This window comes from Elaeis guineensis, chromosome 13 (genome assembly GCF_000442705.2).
Source record: "Elaeis guineensis isolate ETL-2024a chromosome 13, EG11, whole genome shotgun sequence".
In the NCBI taxonomy this organism is placed as follows: Eukaryota; Viridiplantae; Streptophyta; class Magnoliopsida; order Arecales; family Arecaceae; genus Elaeis; species Elaeis guineensis.
Window position 1 is genome coordinate 43,337,950 of NC_026005.2, and position 22,340 is coordinate 43,360,289.

A 22,340-nucleotide genomic window follows, 5' to 3' on the forward strand; every position below is an offset into this window, starting at 1 on the left:
ATTATTGGCACCATAAATTTTGTCGTCATGAATCACTTGTACAGATAAGAATGCTTGAGTTATTTAGAGCATTGGATAAATTACTAGCTCATACCTAAATTGATATCAACTCCATGAATGTGATAGTACGTTATCATAATAGTCCTAAATTTGAAACTTAAAAGGACTCCTCCCATTCAAGGTGCATATTGAAACACTAGATACAACACAAGATTTTGAACTAAGTGGAAGTTCATATGCTTCTCTGAATACTTCTTAACTTTCTTACATGTTTGCTTTTGCAGAACTTCGTGAGAAGCATCGAATGGATCTAGAAAATCTGACATTGACAACCCAGCCTGTAAAGACTTTACAGCTTTTTATTTTCGCTACTGTGCAATATCTTAGGCAATCACTTCTATATATTGTTGCAAAAGGTGGTTGGATTATGGTCTTCATGGTCCTGGTAGCAGCATTTGGGCTGCTACTTGTGACTGTTGATGGGCCTCATGAAAAGGTATTTATCCTTCCGATTACCATATCCTTTTGTGGCAGATTTGTTTTAGAGTTCTTTGATAAACATGTTATTGTTTCATTTTTGCACCATGTCCACTCTGAAGTCTAAATATTTTGTAAATGACTTTTTAAACACTTAATGGTGGATATTTTGGTTGAAATTAGAAAATAGGTTTGTCGTAGCATACCATACCGGTTCATTATTGGTATGCAGCATGGGGGGTGTACCAATACTTGGTATGCCAAACCAATCCTGTACCGATATGGTAACAAGTTGACACCAGTATGGAGCCCAGTACTGAAATGGCAAACCTTGTTAGAAATATTATTATTATATATATGACATGTTATAACTGGAATCAAGGTTCATGAACTCAGTACCGAAACTCGTGCCGGTTGCCGATCGGTATGGTACGGTACCGTACCATATCGGATATAAAAGAATCAAAAAAAATCCTACTCAATAGCACAAAAAAAAGAGAAAAAAATCAGGCCGAATCGTACCGAACCGGCCCTGAATTGTACCGAATCGGACCAAACCGCCAGGTATTGGGCTGTTCGGGCCGATACCGTACAAACCGACTGGTTTCGTCTGGTTCAGGTCATTTTTCGAAAATCCGGTTTGAACCAGACCGGTTTCCTACCGGTACGGGGTGTACTGGTCGGTTCGGGCTGGTACAGAATACTATGACTGGAACAAATGGTAAATGTCTTGTTAGTTGGAATTGTAGTGAAGGTGTTTTGAAGTAATATCAAGCTATTGCTTATTTTACTTGAGCTTTCCAACTTCTCATCATCTCATGTTTGCCAAGGAAATTTGTAAATCAACTAGTTGATTTTGTTCACTGCCATGCTTGCAGCACATTCAGGAGTTCCTTCGCTATTCCAGATTTGTCTTGTGGTGGGTGGCTCTTGGGGTGGCATCATCAATCGGTCTGGGTAAGTTTAATTTCCATTTCAAAGTCTCCTGAAGTCAACTTCTCAACCTATTCTAAGCAATAATTTCTGCAATTTCTATGGGCATTATTCTGCAACTACTTACTGCTCGAGAACATCATTTCTGTTGTTCTGGCTTTGTGGTATGTCAACTTAATTACTTTATTTTCAGGTAGTTTTTTGATCTTATGCCTCTTATATTTGTGCTGCAAACATCAATTTACATTCATTCGCAAGTTATTCAGCTAATCTGTAAGGTGCAATATATGCCTGGGATTATCAGATAACCAACTGAACCAATATAGTGTGTTGGTGTTCATAAATATTATTACGAGTATGCTATTTATGATCAAGCAGAAGACTAAAATGCTGGTTTTATTTCTCTATAGTTCATCACGTTCCTTTTGTCTAATGTGAGGTGAAAATATTTCATTTTTCATATTCATGTTGCTGTTGACAGGAAATGCATAGATTCTGCCTAATTCTTTGCCAAGTGAATGTGCAACAAATAGATTGCTATGTGTTGCAAAATGATTTATGGGCACATGGCTGTATTGTGAAGAAGGCTATTACAACATTTACATCAATCTGGAAGAGATAGACCATAAATGGACTTCAAAATTTCAATAATGAGGTATAAAAAGGGGCGCACACCTATATAGCTTTAATAGACATACATGGATATTCATGGGATTTATAAATGCAAACTTAGAAATTGTTAATCATGATCAACTATTGTTATGGTAATTTTGTCACCAATGCTTATAGGTTCCCTAATTTGTCACTTATTCACTTAAATTCTTGAAAACTCACATCCTTGTAACTTTATTTTGTATTAATATTTGTATTTATGATATAATAATTGTTCTATCTATACTATTTTTATTTATTTAGTCAAGCCATAAGTTTTGTTGGGTGCTCTCTCTCTATCTCTCTGTCTACCTATCTATATTCTACATGAACAAACATGCTGATATGCTGAAGTAGCTTGATAGCATGATAGAATTTTTAGAGTGTATTTAAATTTTAAAGCTAAATAGGGTTTATCAGATTCTTCTAAATGTATATCGGGTTCATATATTAGTTTACTGTATCGGTATTTCTTCCAATATATGTGTGTGCGTGTGTGTGTGTGTGTGTGTGTGTGTGTACATATATATATATGTGTGTACACACACACACACACACACACATACACACACACACACACACACACACATATATATATCTGTGTGTGCGCGCGCGTGCATGCATGCTCTTGTCCAATTTGCTGATCAGCTTATATTGCTTTAATGCAGGATCTGGCTTGCACACATTTGTTCTGTATCTGGGGCCTCATATTGCTCTTTTTACCATAAAAGCAATGAATTGTGGTCGAGTTGATCTGAAAACTGCTCCATATGATACCATACAGTTGAAAAGTGGACCTTCATGGCTTGAAAAAGATTGTTCAGAGTTTGGACCTTCATTATATCATCCACTACCTGGTTCACTAGTCAGGGTTCCTATCAGCAGCATACTCCCTCAGGTTCAGCTAGAGGCCGTTCTCTGGGGTTTGGGAACTGCACTTGGAGAGCTTCCTCCTTATTTTATATCAAGAGCAGGTGCATTTCGTTGTTATGTTGGCTCTTGCTTCCTCCCATGGCATTTCATCCACAATAATAAGAAGCTATAACTGAGATACATCCTTTATCAGGCCTTTATTATTTACAGTCATTTATTTTCTTTCATGAGGGATTTGATAACATGATCAAATGCAATTTCGTAACTTCCATGCATATTGCCCTTCCTGTTTTCTAACTCAGATGTAGTTTAACCCTATCTTTCTTTCTTTCTCTTCTTTGTTTCTCTTTTTTTTTTTTAAGTCTTTAGAACATAAGCACATTATCCTTTGACTACTATAGATGGGAAAGTGATCTGCTACTGGAACCCTTTCCAGTAGCTGGAGGAAAGAAATGAAAAAAGTCATTCTAGCTGAACTTCTTTTGCCATGCCTCCTTAGAATCACACTGCAGTCAAGAGTTAATAGGCAAACTCCTTCTGTTGCAGGGTCTCGTGGATACAGAATTCCAGCCAAGATAATCTTGGCTTCTAGTAGAGAGACTTTTCCTTCTACAAAATATACACCCACTCAGTAGGGATTCCATTTATTTTTAATAATTGAATTTCCTTACTCAGATCATGCTCTCTTTTGAACTCTCTTCCGAGGAATCACAACAATCTATTCTTCCTCTCTAGATGGATTTTTTGCCTTTAAGTTATACCATCCTTTAGGCACCTGTGCTCAGAAGGTCCTGCCAGGACAAGGAAAAAGGAGGTGAACCTTCTTTGTAATATCCATGCATACGCCCGCACATACACCCACAGAGAGAGAGAGAGAGACGAGGAACTCATATCTCATAGTTACAAATCTTTATTCTCATTTCTATAGATGATCTTGTTCTTTTCACACACACTTCACTTACTGTTTGCCTTAAAGAAGAGAAAAAAGTGCATCATCAAAAACATTGATATTTATCTATCAAGTTGCATGAATAAAACCAAAATATTGGGCAAAGGATCATCTCTTTCGATGCTTTGCTGCACATGCTAGGCACTTTTATCTTCTATATACAATGTGAAGGCCTTTTGGATCATCCCTTTCTGTTGCTTTTCACCAAGTGAAGTGCGTCTTTCTGTGTTAATGGAAAATTTTTTAACAGCATGCGGCCTATGGGCCTAGAAAATCCCCTAATGCCATAATTATGAGATAGAAGCTCATGTGTCTGGTACTGGTTAATACAACCAAAACACTTCATTATACTAACCTATTTTAATAAGCTAGTTAAATAGGGTGAAGGGAAAAAATGTGGTTCTTCATACTATTTGCATTAACCAAAATTTCTTAATGTATCATAATGCAAAAGATCTTGAAAAAACTTCCTTCTTCGTCATTCGTTTGTTACTTGTGACTTTATACTAAAAAACTGTAACTTGACCCACCTTTGCCATAGTTGCAATTTATATCTAGTGTATTTTATTCTAATAAAAACTGGGTGGGATTTTCCCTCTCTTTTCATCAAAAGGAAATATTAACGAGTTTTAAAATTAAAAATACATTGGAATGAAACATTAAAAGGTGGGGTTCTATACATCCATTCACATGTTTTAAGATATCTAAGTATCTAGTTGTTTGAAATACTGCTGTAACTAAATCCAGTCATGTGCATTACACATTGCTAGTTCTGGGTCGCTATAATTGTTAACTGCTCTAAACAACTTATGATATTCCTTAGAAACAGGTAGCAACAGAAGCTATTCTATAGATCTGCTGATTACAGTTTTTTTTCATTGTCTGTTGACATGATGCTGCTCTAATCTTATGGACTCCATGGGGATCTAGAGGTAGATCAAACTCAAGCCATTCTTCGGTGATGTAGCTTAGTTAGTTCAAAATTTCGTGTTTGGTCATTTGAATGCATGAAAAACATTATGACCCATGCATTCTTGATTAAGTTGATATGGCATGTGGAAATATTGAGACATTGAAACTTTGGATATTCAGAAACAAAATCGAATATGGTTCCATTATTATGAATTATTTGGTGGATTTGTAATCATATATTAAATTGAATTTCCAATATTTGTAGTTGCTGTAGATGCTTTATTATTAGTTCTAGTTTGCAATAAGTTTTTAAGTCTCAATAGGATGGAGGGCGTCCCAGCTGTCTTGTCCCATTCTTATGAGAATATGGGAGTGAGACATGTTGGAACTCTGAAACCCATCAATGTAGGGAGAGAAGAAGAAATAGAGAAAAAATAAAAGAATGAAAGATGAAGAAAAGGAAAAAATGAAAGGAAATAAGAAGAAGAAAAAGGAAAGAAAGGAAGGGAGGAAAAACAAAGAAAAGAAGAAAGAAAGAAAGGAAAGAGAAAGAAGAAAAAACGAAAAAAGAAAAAAGATGAAGGAATAAGAAAAAATAGAAAAAAGAAAGCAAAGAAAGGAAGGTAGAAGAAAATGAAAGGATGGAAAGAAAGAAGAAAAAGAGAGAAAGGAAAGAAGGGGAGAGAGATGGGAGATATCTACTTGAATGCATGATCGAGACTACCTCCGGGACGAGGTGGGACGATGGGGCATCCTGTTCCATGAAGAAATCGGGACATCTATATCCCATAGGATTTAAAATCTTGATTTGAAATAAATTTGTTGAGAAAAATTTTGACTAGGTGAATAAAAGTAGCTTTTTGCTTAGATGAGGATGCATATCATTGTATAAGAACCAATTGCTAATAAGATGCAATAAGTGTACCTTGGTTTGATGACCTAATGCTCGTTTGTGTTCTATTTGCAAGAAAGGTGTATTTTTATTGTTAAGTGACTGAACCACATTGGGAATGACATCCAAATTACCTAGGATCAACTTTAGGATTTTGGCTTTTGCATCTGCAATTTACTCCTTTTAAGAGAAGGATTTGAAATAAGGTTTGTTGTACCAGTCGGTGCCGACACCTGGTCCGCTGAATTTTATTGTACTGTATTGTATACCAACACTAATAGGATAGTACTGATATGGGGTCCGGTATTGAGATAGCGAACCTTAATATGAAGTATCTCACCATATCTCTGTATCCGCTGGGTGTAGACCACGTGGCATAACCTCATGATATTGGATTGGGTCAACTTATAATTGCCACTATCTCAGAATGCTGAATGGATATGCTATCATATGTTCGACATAAATTAGTACTAAAAGTCAACGAGGAAAGTTGGGAAGTTAAGCATGAGCATGTTACTATATTTTACTTGAGGCAGCAACCAAATTTATATGCAATTGGTGTAAGCACCTTAGTCTCAATCATTCTTCCAAACCTTAAATAAAAATTAGTATCATTTACTAGTACAACGAATTCATGGCATTATCTTATATATGACTCTAAGATCCTTAAACTTGGAACTTGTATCATGCTTGGAAAATTTTTTGCGGATTAGAATTTATAAAGTTTTGTGAGTCTCATGAAGAAGTTAGCAAGATAGCATATAGAAGGAACATCATTGAGTAATGATGATTGATGAGAACACTTAATCTTGGGTATGCCTGGTGCACTCATGGTGATTCAGTTTTTAAGTTGCTGGCAATTTGAATAATACATAAGCGGTCATTATGGAGTTTGGTGCATCAGAAGAGATCCATAGATTGGGTAGATTATGTCAAAGCACTCCTTTTGCCACAAAACAAGAAAAAAAGAAAAAGGAAAAAAGGGTAAGGAGGAAAGAGTTCAGTGATTCGAGGTGGCTGAACCGTGAGTTTTCTGTGAGTTTTCTGTGCATCTAATATTCAGCCCAAGGTCTGCAATGATCCATAAGTGCACCAAGTACAGGGTGGTATGGGACGGTTCACAAGATTGAATAGTCATCGTGGTTATGGTACAGTATGCACCTTGGTACGGGACAGTACCACTCGTTTTGCATTGGTATGGGCCAGTACAGGTTGGTTTAGGTTGGTTCCAGGCCTGTACTAAGCTGAAACCTTGTGGCATCCCTGTTCCAACTCAATATGGGTTGGTGTACCCCAAATCCAGCAGTTTGGGATGAGTTAGTAATCATTGATTCAGCTGCTAGTTTCCTAATGTAAGATTCCTTTAGTGACTTGATTTTAAACAAAAAGAGAAACAAATCATAACAAAGTACTGGTCATGTTATCCCCTAAGTAAAATAGTCATCTACTTCTAAGGATCAATGATCTTGGGTTAGTGACTAGCTTTTGAGGCAAAATATTGAAACTTGAAATCATACTGCCATTTTGGGATGTTGCAACTGATATCTAGATGTATCATATCCTAGGCACCCCCTTGATTTTGATATTTTTTGCATTCTCAAGTCATGGAATTTCATCATAGGATGACAGAGTGCTGTTAATTATTAAACTTGTCTCGCCAAATGTTGACAGCCCTCCTTTATAGTTTGGAGTGGTTGATTAAGATTCCTAAGGAATATGAGGCACTTCTGTTAGAAATGAGGAAAAAAGGATTAACCTGTTTGAGGTGGCTGAACCAGGAGAGTTCAATGCATGGAATGATTGGCTATACTTTCCTATGTTTAAAGGTTTTGCCAGAGGACTCTTCCGAGAAAAAGAGATGAAACAGTGAAAGTCATCGACTTGTTGTATAGCATCTTATTGGAAGTATTTCTATGGGCTGAACTTTTAAACTATGTGAAATTTGGAATGTCCTCATTGTTTGCTAAAATTCAACTTCCAGCCTAGTGAGTCATTGAAGTGGCTGAGTTAGAGATGTTAGGAACCAACTCCTTATCCATTGTTTCTTCCCTCTTGTCTCTTCTTGTCCTTTATATAATGGTTCCATTACCTCTGTTTACAAATGTTGACCAAACATATACTGAGATATTAAATGTTAGTGATTAAAATCATTTTGTCATCGTATCCAACTTTTTTCCATAAGGAATATGCTTTTAGGCTTAAAGTCCCTACCTAATTGCCTATACAGTCAATGTTTGTAATGTGGCCTTTTATTGAAGGACAGTAGTAAGAATTGCCGCTATTAGATTGCCTAGGTTTTGCTTACAATTTTCTTCCTTATGATGCAAGAGCTTAGGGTTAAACTTTAAATAGATTATTTATTTTGATTGTTGTTTTACTGTAGCGAATAGCTGTTCACGGGTTGCTATAGTTCCATTACTGTTCACAAGTTACTATAGTTTCGTTACTATTCATGGGTACTGTAGCTCTGGGTTTATTTTAATAGTTTTTAATGACTAGAATTTAAAGTAGTTAATCTAGGATTGAGATTCAAAGAAACAATTGTAATCCTAGTATTTAAGTGCTGTAACATAGGTTTGTAGCTGTCTTTTGTCGTTTTTTTATCAATAAACTTCAGAAACTTGAGATTTTTCTAAAATCCTAATTGTTGCTTTTTTAATCCTAATTTTTTTCTAGTTTATAATCTATCAATACCTGTTGTCCTTTCCTTTTACTGCATCAATTTTGCTATCAGAGCAAGCATCCTATTAGATTAGATTAGGATTTTTATTTTTAAGCAATGGCTGGACGTGCTAGAGGTCGCAGAAGAAGAAATCAAGGTCAGCAAGTGGATATGGCTAAGATGCGGTATATGATTGAAGATTTGTCATGAGCTATTCAAGCTTTACAGTGATAGGAACTTATGGCAGCCCATATGGAGTATCTGGAAGGCGTCTATGACCCAATAGACATGTCGGAAGATGGTCTAAAGGATGAAACTGATCTCAGAGATTTTGACAATCTCTTTTATGATGCTGGAGCCATAGATAATGCAGTGCAAGGTAGATTGGAGGAGCGATTGATTCATGCCCTAGATTTAAATTACGGCGGAATCAAGATTGAAGTTGCTAATTTCTACGAAAAGATGCATGCCAAAGATTATTTAGATTGGAAAGCTATTTTGGAGAATTATTTTGAGTGGAAGCCTATTGTTGAAAATAGAAAGGTGCTATTTGTGAAGCTTAAATTGAAGGGCACTGTACTTCAATGGTGGAACAGAGTTGAAGAGTAACGTGCATAATAGGGTAAACCCAAGGTCAGCACTTGGGAACACATGAAAACGAAGCTACGAAAATAATTTTTGCTGGCTGATTATATGATGGAGTTGTATGAGAAGTTCCATTCCTTGAAGCAACGAAGTATGATGGTCGAAGAATATACTTCGGAGTTCCACAGCATGTCAATTCGAGAAGGGTTGGCTGAAACTAATGAACAGGTAACTTCTCATTATCTTGTCGGATTAAACCAATCTATTAGAGATGAGATGGGGGTTGTTTGTTTGTTTAGTCTTGAAAATTTTCGGCAACATGCTTTGTTAGCAAAAAAATGAGTGTGGTGATATGGTGCAAGAAAGCCCTTAGGTGGAAAATTCAATGATGCAATAAAAAGGGTTTGGGGTATGTTCGAAGTACTAAAAGTGAGCAAATTGCTTAGTGAACCAGTCAAAAGATTTATGCAAACAATCGGTCAAGTAGAGGAGGCTCAAGTCCTTTTGGCCAGAGTGATAAGGGGAAGGTAGTAGCGCGTTATCGTGAACGGAACAATTCTGCCCTTACTGCTTTAAAAGGGAACAATGGCTCACAAAGTCGATGTTTCACTTGTGGAGAAAAGGGTCATAATTCTTATGCATGTCCTGAGCGATAAGTGAACCTAACAGAGCGAGAAGACGGCGAATATGATGAGTTAGAGCCAGTTTATGATGTTTATATAGAAGAAGGTAAAGAAGTAGATGTCCATCCTGTTTAAGGGGAATCGTTGGTGGTTCGAAGAGTGATAACAACCACGAATAAGGAAGAAAATAAAGATTAGAGGAGATGTAACATTTTTCGGACACGCGTTCTTTGCGATGGTAAGGTGTGTGATTTAGTTATTGATGGAGATAGCATGGAGAATGTTATTTCGAAAGATGCTATGAAAAAATTAAAGCTGCCTATTGAAAAATATCCTCATCCCTATAAACTTCGTTGGCTTAAGAAGGGTAATGAAATACCGGTTACTTCTCAGTGCTTGGTAAAGTTTACGATGGGAGGTAATTTGGATGATGAAGCATGGTGTGATATTGTGCCTATGGACATTGGCCATATCGTTGTAGGAAGGCCTTGGTTATATGATCATGACATGGACCATCGTGCTAAGCCAAACACTTATTCGTTCTATAGAGGTAACAAGAAGTATACATTGCATTCGTTAAAGGAGGAAACAAAAGAAACAGTTGGTTCTTCAAAAGCCAGTAAGGTTAGTGGCTTTTTATCTATTGAAAAATTTGAATTGGAATGCCAAGAAGCAGATGTAGTGTATGTCCTAATGAGTAAAATAGTAGAAAATGTCCAGATGGTAGAATCCCTTAAACAACCATCAAAAATTTAACAACTGTTAGAAGAGTTTTCAGATCTAGTTAGTGGTGACTCACCCAAAGGTTTGCCATCGATGAGGGGCTTTCAACATGCCATTCATTTAGTTTATTTGCCATTAGGAGCAAGAGTTAGTGATGATGGAGAGGCATTTGTGGATCACGTTCAACTGGTTCATGAGGAGGTAAAAGCTGCTTTAAAAACCAGCAATGAGACTTATGCGAATTCAGCCAATCAACATCATCATGTTAAGGAATTTGAGGAACGAGACTTGGTCCTTGTGCATTTGAGGTGAGAGAGGTTTCCTAAAGGTATTTATCACAAACTCAAGTCAAGGAAGTTTGGGCCTTGCAAAGTGTTGAAGAAAATAAGCTCTAATGCTTATTTAATTGAGCTGCCATCAGATTTACAGATTAGTCCAGTGTTTAGTGTTTCAGATTTGTATTCATTTGAGGGTTTTGATGGGGAAGTGGTTGAAGTTTCAGATCAGATTCAACAGTATCCTAAGGGTTCAGTTAAGGTTATTGAAGATGTTTTGAATGTCAAAGAAGTCAAGTCTCGATGGGGCAACTAATATAGAAGATTCTTGGTAAAGTGGTTGGGTAAGCCAACTAGTGAGAGTACTTGGATTGCTGAAGATGAGTTGAGGAAAATTGATCCAGAGATGTATGTTGAAACTTTGAAAGTATTATTATCGAAGTCGAGTTTTTTAAGCCGAGGAGAATGATGCAGGAGCTTAGGGTTAAACTTTAAATAGATTATTTATTTTAATTATTGTTTTACTGTAGCGAATTACTGTTCATAGGTTACTGTAGTTCCGTTACTATTCACAGGGTACTGTAGTTCCATTACTATTCATGGGTACTGTAGCTCTAGGTTTATTTTAATAGTTTTCAATGGCTAGGATTTAAAGTAGTTAATCTAGGGTTGGGATTCAAAGAAATATTTGCGATCTTAGTATTTAAGTGCAGTAATATAGGTTTGCAGCCATCTTTTGTCCTTTTTTTAATCAATAAACTTTAGAAACTTGAGTTTTTCCTAAAATTCTAAATGTTTCTTCTTTAATCCTAACATTTTTCTAGCCTATAATCTGTCAATACTTGTTGTCGTCTCCTTTTACTGCGTCATCCTATTATGAACATTACTGTTCGTAGTGGGAAAATGTTACCTGGTGTTTATTTATGATAGTTGTTCACACTCTTTGTGGAAGGGATTAAAATACCACATATCTTGTCCTCTTTGACCGAGGGCAAAACAGTGCATGATATCATGCCAACACATAGCTTGTAGTGAGACAGAAGCAATACAAGTTCACAAAGCTTTGCTATTTTATAGCTGTCTATGGAGTGGATAGACATTTTTAACAAATAGAAATAGTTTTTCATAGTGAAAAATCAATTTGAAATAGTTTAAACTGATCTCTAGATAATTAAAACAACAAACAAACCTTGACAGCTTGACAACTGTTGTTTAACATGCACATTGCATGTATCATGCAATTCATCACGTGAGCTGATATCACACAACTAAATTTACATTAACAACACAATTAGGAAATCATCATAAAAACTACAAGGAGACAGTTGTTTGACATGCACATTGCATGGATGATGCAATTTATCACATGAGCTGATATCACGCAACTAAATTTGCATTAACAACGCAATTAAGAAACCCATCGTAAAAATGAGAAGGGAACAATAAACTATGTGAGATTTTAACCACATATTTTGTTGTATATATGTGGCCAATACTGGGTGAAATTCATTGTTGTAGCATAGCAGGTAAGTTCATATGCTATAAAGTATGAAGTAACTTAGTTTCTGGCTTTTAATCTGATGCAGAATGACAGCTTTCTGTCATTCTTGTTTCATAGATTGGGCCTTTAGATCCTTTTAAGAATAGGCTCCAGATCTTCTTAAGTAGAAAAGAAGAATGCTCAAGTTTGTTGGACATGGATAGCCTGCATTGGCGGATGCAATGGGGAAAAAATGCAGTCATTGACCCTACAAAAAAAAAAAAAAAACCCATATATTTATATACTAGACTATTAGTAAGAAAAGTTATGGGAAAACCAAAATTGACCCCACAACATTAGAAAAAATCAAAATTGACCCTATTAATTTTATGAATTGACTCCACATTTCACATAAAATTTTAAAGAAATAAAGGATGAGAAAGACCACATCAAAAGAATAATTATGATCTTCGTTTTCTCTCTTTAATGACTTTCATGTCCTACCGCTCTTTTCTTCTCTCCTTCTCTCACACCACTTTGACCTCTCTCCCTCTCTCTCCTTCTTTCTCTTTCTTTATTAATTATTTTTTTATTTATCTTTTGATACTCTACCCCAACCCCATCCATCCATCTCTTATATTTAAACCCCACACCAATTTATTTTTTATATCCTAAGTGGATCATATCAATTTATTTTTATTATAAAAGATATTTAAGGTATTGCATATTATCATTTTTATATATTTTATTATTTTTAAAAAATAATATTTTATTATTATTATTTTTTTTTTCTTTGTAGCTCCTCTATTTTTTTTATTATATTGACCCCATAAAGTAAAATTTCTGTATTCGCTACTGATAGCCTGTGTCAGTATATTTGCTTTTGCTTGTCCATATTATCAAATATGCAATGATACAAGTTGATATGCATTGATACATGTTGACACATCTGGTGCGAGAATTTGCACCCCATGTTAGTAATCTGTTGTCAGGGCACATACTATAAATACAAAACTCTATGGACAGGCAAATTACGTTTTTTCTGGAGACACTCCATTTAACGCACCCAGATGAGATAATATACTCTAGAAGAGCTGCACAGTTTGATAATAACTTTGACGGTTGAGTGATGAATCTAATTTGTATAGCCAATGAGAAAATGTTTTTGTACTTAAAAATTAGCATTGTAGGAGATTCTATGCCAAGCTCTTCTCATGCCCAATGTTACCATTTACAAGAACTAAAGCAACAAAATTTAGAGGCAAGGTCTACCATGCTCATACTGCTCTATAATGTACCAGTATGAATTAAGCAGTCCATATTAGTCCGAACTGAGTGGAACTATCCCACACTTCTTGGTATAACTTGTACCACACAATTTTGAATAGTTCCATAATTAGGGGTGACAAAAAAAATGTTGGGAGCCTGTGTCAGTATGAGGTGCATACTGTACTATACCAATATGATCCAAACGGGCCCATAATAGTTGAACTGAGCAAAACTGCCCTATACCATCTGGTACTGCCTGTGCAGTTGTGCACTTGTACTGCCTTTTTTCTGAGTTGTACCATACCTAGGAGTGAGAAAAAAGTGTTGGAAGTTTATGTTACTACGTGTGTCTCTTTCTGAACCGGTTATATATTGGTACAGCTTCCGGTGTCAATTTTGTGGACCTTTTGTAAAAGGCTCGACAAAATAGGGCTCATATTGATGGGATAGGGCTTGTTGGTTGGTCAGGTGGTATTGGTGATTGCACTCCTGGTACAATTTTGCTAAGTTAAAATGAGAAATACTTTCAGCAACATTTTGATTTAGATAATATTGTTGTTCTCATGTGTAAGCAATAACCAGAGTCAAAAATTTGAGGGATTAGAGTAGGTATTTTTTTATTAAGTGATGACTATGATGCTTAAGGAATAATATGCATAATATTTAGGGAAGCTTTTATAGAGTAAGAGATTGTTTAGCACCCATGTATTATTGTTTACTATATGGAGGAGTTTCACAGTAGATTGATTATTTATGTTTATTGGCATTGAGAAATCCTTTTAAACACTGCCGGGGCCTTTGATATGTAAGCTTTTTAACTAGAAGATCTGCAACAAGTGCACAAGTGCTTCAACATGGAAAGTGGAAAAATTATTTGGAAAGGTATCATTTATAGAGGACATTTTGCTTGGTATGCTTGATTGCATCTGCACCTCAAGCATAACTGTAAGTGAGGGGGACCTTTCAAAAACTGGTTTTGGTGGCTACAAAAAGTGCTCATGCACATCTATAATTTATTAGTCTAAGAAACAAAAATGCATCCATTTTTCTTAGCTTCTTTAATTTATAATTTTACCTTAGATGATATACAGAGCAGGGATTTAAATGATTCTGATTGGAGCATTGAGAACCACAGACCATACTTCCTGCTGTGTCAGGCCAAATAACAATAGTAATAATGGTGACACTGATAATGGTAATGATGATGATGGAGATGGTGAAAATGATAAATAAATGTCTAAACAAGTCTTGTTGGGTTGTTTCCAACTGGCTTGCTTTTTATCTGCTACCGAGTGCCAGTTGCCAGTACAGCCCAGCATGGGACATGCTGATTGACATGGACAGTTACAATCTGATACTTGAAACCATAATAGACAGAAATGGTTTTTCTTTAACAACTAGAATTTTCTTTGCCTGTAGAGGGTTTAGGGAGTTAGGAGAATCATCTTTCTGTTGTCATCATTAAGAGGCTGCAAGAATTGTGTAAAGGGAGCAAACAAGGCTGTAGAATAGAAGTATCTCAGGGTCACATGCACTTCATCCCCAACTTGTTGTAAACTTTTTGATCTTGTCATTTAGTTATACTAAAGGCCTTTAGGAAAGACAAGGTGAAACCTGCATTCAAACCAGGCACCTCGACAGTAAGATGATTTAGTTGCACAAAATCCCTGCACATGCACATGCAAAGATAGGTGTACAAGTAGTGTGGAATTGGATCTCTGATCCCATACATCATTTTCCTTTCCTATTGTAGCATCAATATCCTTCTTTGATCAATTATTGCTTTTGTAATTGTTCATTCATTTCACATAGATTCTGTGAGATGAATCATCAAATATTCAGATGACATTTAGCATGACTACCTTTCTTAGCTCAAGTTTTCACTAGTCATTTTACGTTTCAACTTGGTCTATATACTAACCAAGAAATGCATTGCAGCACGCTTGTCAGGAAGGAAAGTGGATGCTATTGATGAATTGGATGCTGCTTCTTCAAAGGAAGATAGATTTATATCAGCTTCCCTGAAACAAATAAAACATTGGCTCCTGTCACACTCACAGCATCTTAACTTTTTTATAATATTAATACTCGCTTCGGTTAGTCTTCTTTCTTCCTTGTTCATTCTCTGTACTGTGACATACATGCCTCTAATAGATCGAGGTTAAAGTTGATCAGTTTGTAATGTAACATCCTGGATGGCAAAATTTCTGCACTGCTGCTTGTTTAATTTCCAGATACTTTAAAAGTAGAACATATATGAACAGAAAGGTGTTTCTAGAGTAATTATGTGATCAACAGACATTGTAGTGACTTACTAGAGAAACTGATAGAACAGCAATAAGTTTTATGATGCTGTATGACTTAGAACATTTGGCAGTAAAGCTGGAAAAGTTAAATGGAACAGAAATAAAAATGTTGAGATGGATGTATGGTGAAAATAGTAATATTAGAGTGAGAAATCAGTCTATTATGGGAGCTTAGGAGTTGCACACATTGAGGTAAAATAATGGAGAATTGATTCAGATTGTTTGGACATGTTTAACAAAGATCTAAGGGTGGGACTTTAGTAAGGAGGTATGCTTTAATCTTTGTTGAAGGATGCAGAAAGAGGAGGGGAATATCAATGGTAACAAAGACAGAAGTTGTGAAAAGGATAAGGAAAAGCTTGAATTAACGTTGGTGGAAGGTCCTAGATAGGAATGCTTGTAGATGATGATACATCTAGCTGAACCAGAATAGTTGAAACAAGGCTTGATGGTTATGGTTCTTGTTATTAGCTTATCATAGCAACACTACTATAAGAGGAAGTGATTTCATTGTTTATTTGTTGTCCTTGTTTTTCTTTTTTTTGGCTTGCTATTATGGCTTGACCAGGATTAATTGTTAGTTGTCCTCTGTTTTTCTATTTCTGTGCTAGCTCTGTTTTGGGTTTTCACCCATTTATTTTTTTTTAACACAAATGAGTACTTTTTTGCTGTTCAGGTGCTTTTGCTCAGCTCGAGAAGTATGCTTGCTTTCTAGTTTTCTAACCATGTACAATTTCTGTTATACGGTTCTTTAGCAATGAGTCTGCTGCCCTATGATTTAGCATTGAGTTCCAAGAGAAAGGGGTTAATTACTAATTTTGGTCATAGAAGTAAAATATCTAGACAACAAAGAGTTAAAGGTCATTTGGAACATCTAGAACATCAAGACTTCTTGACTGGAATCGAAGTGCTCATAAGCTCTTCTTTTAACAAGTTCTTAGCAAAAAGAAAATTCAGTTAATGGGAACCTAGCTTGATGGTCATGCCTGTGGTGGAAGAGTGCCACAGAGGGGAGCAAGCACAAGGAAGAAGACATAATCTTCGGTCAAACTGGGGGAGCCAAAATGGAAGTTCAGTCAAAGGACCATCAACTTGTTAAAATTAGCTCTCCCTAGAATCTTAACATTATGAAGCTATAACATAATCTGTGTCAGCCTTCTCTCTTCAAACCTTGAAAAAGAGAACATCATTAAGAAAGGTGTATTCAGTGATAGTGTTCTACCAAATGTACTTTTCAAATGCTGCTCCTTTCAACCAATTTAAACATTTCCCATTCAAGTGGTTGTTTTAGATTACCAATCTGTATGTCTTATTGGCTAGGAAAGAGTGAGGTCTCCATGGAAGTCATATATCTTAATGTTCTTCATCAAGATGCAAAAGAATGTCTGCTTTTTGTTAAGATATTAAAGCAGAAATATGGGAAGACTTAAACAAGGTAAAAACTAGAAGTGACGCTAATATAATTCAGATTTAGCTTAGGTCTAACTTAATTATTCTGGATTATTTTGGTTCTATTTTCAGTAACTGTGCTGTTGAGTCTATGGATTATTTATCCATTGTAAGGGAGATGATAGGTATTTTTCTATATTTTTGTAATTTCTATATGCACTTTTGGGGTTATTTCTTTGGGTTCTGGAATTCTAATATGAATAGGATTGGTGTCTGCAAGTTATACTTTATACCAAGGCTTTGCTTTCAATTGCTTTTGATTGTTTTCTGTTTTGGGTCTTATAAAGATACCTACTTTGCTATTTTGAGATAGATGGAGTCCTATTTCTATAAATAGAAAAGAGTGGCTTATTTGTTTTCTTGTCATTTCTTTCTTGGAGAATAAGTCTATATGTGTTCTAACTAACTGAACATATCTAGTAAGTCTTATAATGCATTTAACGATAAAAGCTGGAGGGCAGATGGTGTAAAAACAGTTTGGTGTCTAATGCAAAATAAATAAATACTCTTATTCTAGTTTTCCTCTCTCCAACTTGTTTTATTTTCTTTGGTTTTGAGATTTTCCTGTTCAGGAACAAAAACCACCTCGGGAACATATGTTTGTTCCTTCACAGGATTTTTCTGCAATAATCTGAATAATTTCAAAATCTTGAACATTATCCAATTTGAAATATTTTTGCAATGATACAAATATTTAGATTTCATTATTCTTTATTTGGTATGCTTGGATGGTAGCAACATTGTCAAAGTGGAAAGGAAGAAAAATTAAATATCTCATGTTCTAATGGTTAAAGAGATGATGCAAACATCAATAATTTATGGAAGTATTAAAGTAATCATTATGCAGCCTTCTTAGTTTAGATTCCGGTTGCCTGTATTCAATGTGATAAAATGGGGATCTGGGGTCAATTAGATTGAGGGGTCAATCCAATTGGAGCCAATGTGTTAGCAATCTTCCAAGATGCATTTCTCTTATGATTTAGAAATTCTATTTCATTAGCACTGGTTAAATATGGGAAGTTTATTTGTTGAGAATTGATTGAAAAGTTGCATATCTGCTTGGTGGATAATTAAAATGAAAGACTGTAAAAAAGGTATATAATAGTGATCTTACACATGATGCAAAGATAACTAAAATCCAGGAAACCATTAGATTACAATTAAAGAGAGGATACATCTAGCCTTAAATTGCTGCGCGCTGCCTCGGTACATTATTTCCAATCCTTTTAGGAATAACTTTTAGATCATGTAGGTCCCGTTATGCTTCCAGTTGCAAGACTTTGGGATGATCACAACAAGAAAAAGGCCTATGCATGAGACAGAGTGAGAGAGAGAGAGAGAGAGAGGACTGGATAAAGGAACTTTGGGAAACCCATACTTGTACTGTTTTGGTGAAGCTTTGCACTTTCACTCAGCCGCGGCAACAAGGATGCCACCTTTTGTCCCCCCTCCAAGAACAATGAAGAAAGTGAGAGGAGAGGGGACACTAGAAAAATAGAATCTCAGGAAATTTGTCTGTTATATAATAGTTGATAACTAATAATATTAATTGCTTGATTTCATCACGCCTGGTAATTTTCAACTGAGCTTTCCAACCCGATATTTGATTATTTCTCAAAATCTCGTTCTGGCTTGTCCTAACAGGCTAGAAATGCACATCCAGGTCCACCCAAAGACCAGGTTGGACAGCCCATGCCTAGTTGCAGTGATGTGCCAGCAGAGAGGAAAACCTAGAAAAATAAAATTTCAAGAAATTTGGCTGTTATATAATAGTTTAATGCTGGATTTCATCAGGATTGGCAATTTCCAGGTGAGCTGGAATTTTACTTGATATTTGATTGTTTGTCAGAGTGTCATTCTCGTCTGCCCTAACAGGCTAGATGCAAGTCTAGGCCCACCCAAAGCCCAGGTTGGACAGCCCCTGCCTAGGTGCAGTGATGTTCCTAATATGCTTGGTTTGTTTTCCTTGCATCTTCTAATCATCATAATTTGCTGAGATTATGTTGATCAAAGTGCTTTACAAGCTCATTTGGTAAGTTTTCATTGAAATTTCCATAGTTCATGTCTCCTTTATGTTCTTTCAATATAGTTCTTTATTATATTGAGACAATGAGACCTCAACCTGTAGATTTTTGGGGGTGATTTCCATGAGCATGGAAAAAATTTGGACTTGAACTTCCAAAGTATTCTGACAATTATATCTTGTTGCATGTTGGAATCAACTTTGTGGCCCTACTACGGATTAAGCACCATTCGTGCATGCTGTGCTAATCATTTGACCATAGATATGACCACATAAAGCATTTGTGGGAGCCTTCCAAATTAAATCACATGGTTAATATAAAATTACAAAGAATATGGGAATTCAAACCTACAGTTCCATCTTGAGCTATCTTTCGTCATCTGTTTTCTTCAAGAACAATAAAATAATAACTTGATGACAAGTTTCCAATCAGTTTGTTTTCCTTCATTCAGTCATTTTGTGATTTAAGTTAATAAGCCCAATTGTTTTTCTTTTTCATGGATACACCTACAAACTACTTCAAGTCAATATTGCCACTTTCATGATCTAAATTAATAAAATTTTATGAATGATGAGAACTTTTGGTATAAGAATCACAACATAAATGGAGTTACCTTAGAAGCATGCTATTTTTAAGTATGTTCTCACATCTGAAACTTGCTTCCCCTCCTCATGGTGGACACATGCAAGAACTTTTCAGTTCTTTTAACACTTGTTATTTTAAATTTACTATAAGCAACAGTTTCCCATACAATTTCTTTCTGGGGAAAAAAAAAATACATGGAGCATGAGGCAAGTAGTTCGTTGAAGTATGTTATTTTCAATACTGTTTGATGCAAGTTATATTATGCATGTCGCTTATTGTCATTTCCTAGAATTTCTGCTTTCCTTCTCGTGCCATGTAAAACTTATCACAATGTGATGTTCAAAAAATGCTATATAAAACCTACATATTTTTATGGAAACTTGTAGCATATCTTTTCATAATTCAAATCGGAAATTGTATGGGTTAAATAAAGGACACTAACCTGTTTGATTCAGGTAATGAGCCAACATCAAATTCCCAGCAAAAGAAACATTACAGTATATAATGATATTTCTCAACTCATTGTAGAGAATATTTGAAAGTATATATAAATCCATTCATCCTTAGATTCCTTAAAGAATCTTCATACTTAGAATATGCCTTGTCGGTATCCATTATGAAGCTCCAAGTTCATGGTTTTTTTATCTACAGGCTCAATATTTTATAGGAATACTAACATTTCTGGTGAATTTGTCATAGGGGATGAATGTCCAACATAATCACCGAAGGGAGAGGATAGAAAGTCAGGAAGTAGAATGACATTGCAGAGCACTGAAGTGACTCTTATTTCATCCAGCCTCCTTGATTTAGATATACTTACAACTATTACCAGTCCCTGACGTTTAATTTCTAATGTCCACCAGAAAATTATTATTATTGTTATCTTTTGACTTCTTAAGTAATAAGAAAACAGCAAAATTAGTTAATTTAAACCTGAAAAACTATAGGCACTATGAGACATCAATGAGATGGTTGCATCTCAATGGTTGGGATAGTCTTATGTCTGGAGACACAACAGTTGGGATACCCTGATCTCTTGAGATACAATTTTTTTTTTTTTTAAATTCTTGTTAACGATCATTTTGGTCTACCTTCTCCATCCTGAGCCATCTTGGAACTACACTGACCTAGGATTAAACCTAGGAAGCCATGGTATCAACATTTAAATCATTGCCCAGCGTTGGTTGGACAAAATATAAAATACCATGTTGTATTTTTAATGTTTAGAAGTTGGTGGTTTGATAACATTTCATGAGCATATCATGAATTTTTCAATTATTTCATTTCTTATAATTAATTTTTTCCCCATTTGTTGCCATAAATGCCATGATCATAATGCTGGTGCTATATTACAGGTGCCAAACCCACTATTTGATCTCGCTGGTATCATGTGTGGACAATTTGGAGTCCCATTTTGGAAGTTCTTTCTTGCAACCTTTACTGGGAAGGCAATAATTAAGACTCACATACAGGTGACTTGCTTCTCCATTATTTTCAGTTCTATTGTATTCCTGTATGGATATTGCTAATTCTGCAAGCTGTGTAGGTTCTCATCTCTTGGATATTGTTATTATGCTGCCTTAGTTGCTGGCAACATGAAAAACATGAATAATATGTAATATGCTGCTTTAGTTGCTGACAACTTGAAAAGCAAGTTTGCTAAAAGGGGAGTTCTAACTACTGAAATCTAGATAGTATATGATGGAATTCTTACTTGGCATTGGCTAGGAGTAGTGCATATATTTTTATGCTCCTGTATTTGGCTGTTCTTTAAGCCTCTGTCTTCCTAATGACAGTCCTTTTTCTATGTTGTTGCAGACAACTTTTATCATTGCTATGTGCAATAATCAACTTTTGGAATTGGTGGAAAATGAGTTAATTTGGGTTCTTGGTCTCGTCCCTGGCTTTTCTTCTGTGTTGCCCAACATAGTTGCAAAATTGCACATGATTCAGGGCAAGTATTTATCACCTCCAGTTCCTTCTCCAGCTATGTCAGATAAAATGGTAGGCCACCTCCAGACTCTGGGCATTGCTTTTTCAGACTCATTCATCTTGACGATAACCCTTGGTTTCATAATTGCATTCTTCTTTTGTCCAAATAGCATACTTTGCACATGACTTTCCATGGCTGTTTGTATTAGCATTATCTAACTTCGAATTTGTCTCTTGTTCTTCAGGCAAAGCGGTGGAACCTATCCTTTTCTTTGATCTGGAATACTCTGATATGGCTTATGCTTATAAATTTCTTTGTTAAGATAGTGACGGCCACGGCACAGGGATATCTGAAGAAACAGCAAGACTTAGAGTTGACTAAGAAGTTGTCAGCATCAAAGTCCAAAACTGAGCCAAGCACGTGATTTTCCATTGATGTTTCCTTCCCAGTTGAGCAACTTTGGATTGAAGCAATTAGCTTCAGTTGCTAGTTGCTTGTCCTCAAAGCTAAATTTACTACAAGAATTCCCCCGTGTTGTGTATATGAATAGGAACTGAAAACGATTGTTATGGTGGAGGCAGGCTCTATTTGTTCTTCTGCCTAGGGGAAAGAATGTTATGCATTGCGTAGCGCTCGTGGTTATTGTTGGAACATGGGAACCTAGCTCTTCGAGAAAATTCTCAACTTATTGTTGAAGTGATTTAAAGAAATTATTAAGATTTATTTAATTTGTGGCTCA

At 35.7% G+C, this 22,340-nt stretch overlaps 1 protein-coding gene across 1 annotated transcript in view; it reads left to right on the forward strand.

Annotated features, from left to right (window-relative positions):
* LOC105032461 (vacuole membrane protein KMS1) overlaps positions 1–22,340 on the forward strand; it is a 32,309-nt gene extending 9,969 nt beyond the window's left edge. The window contains exons 2-8 of the mRNA XM_010906914.4: positions 285–496; positions 1,356–1,434; positions 2,730–3,035; positions 15,243–15,400; positions 21,024–21,140; positions 21,487–21,672; positions 21,846–22,340. Coding sequence (XP_010905216.1) covers positions 285–496; positions 1,356–1,434; positions 2,730–3,035; positions 15,243–15,400; positions 21,024–21,140; positions 21,487–21,672; positions 21,846–22,025 — 1,238 coding nt within the window. The 3' untranslated portion in view covers positions 22,026–22,340. The remainder of the gene's footprint in view (positions 1–284; positions 497–1,355; positions 1,435–2,729; positions 3,036–15,242; positions 15,401–21,023; positions 21,141–21,486; positions 21,673–21,845) is intronic.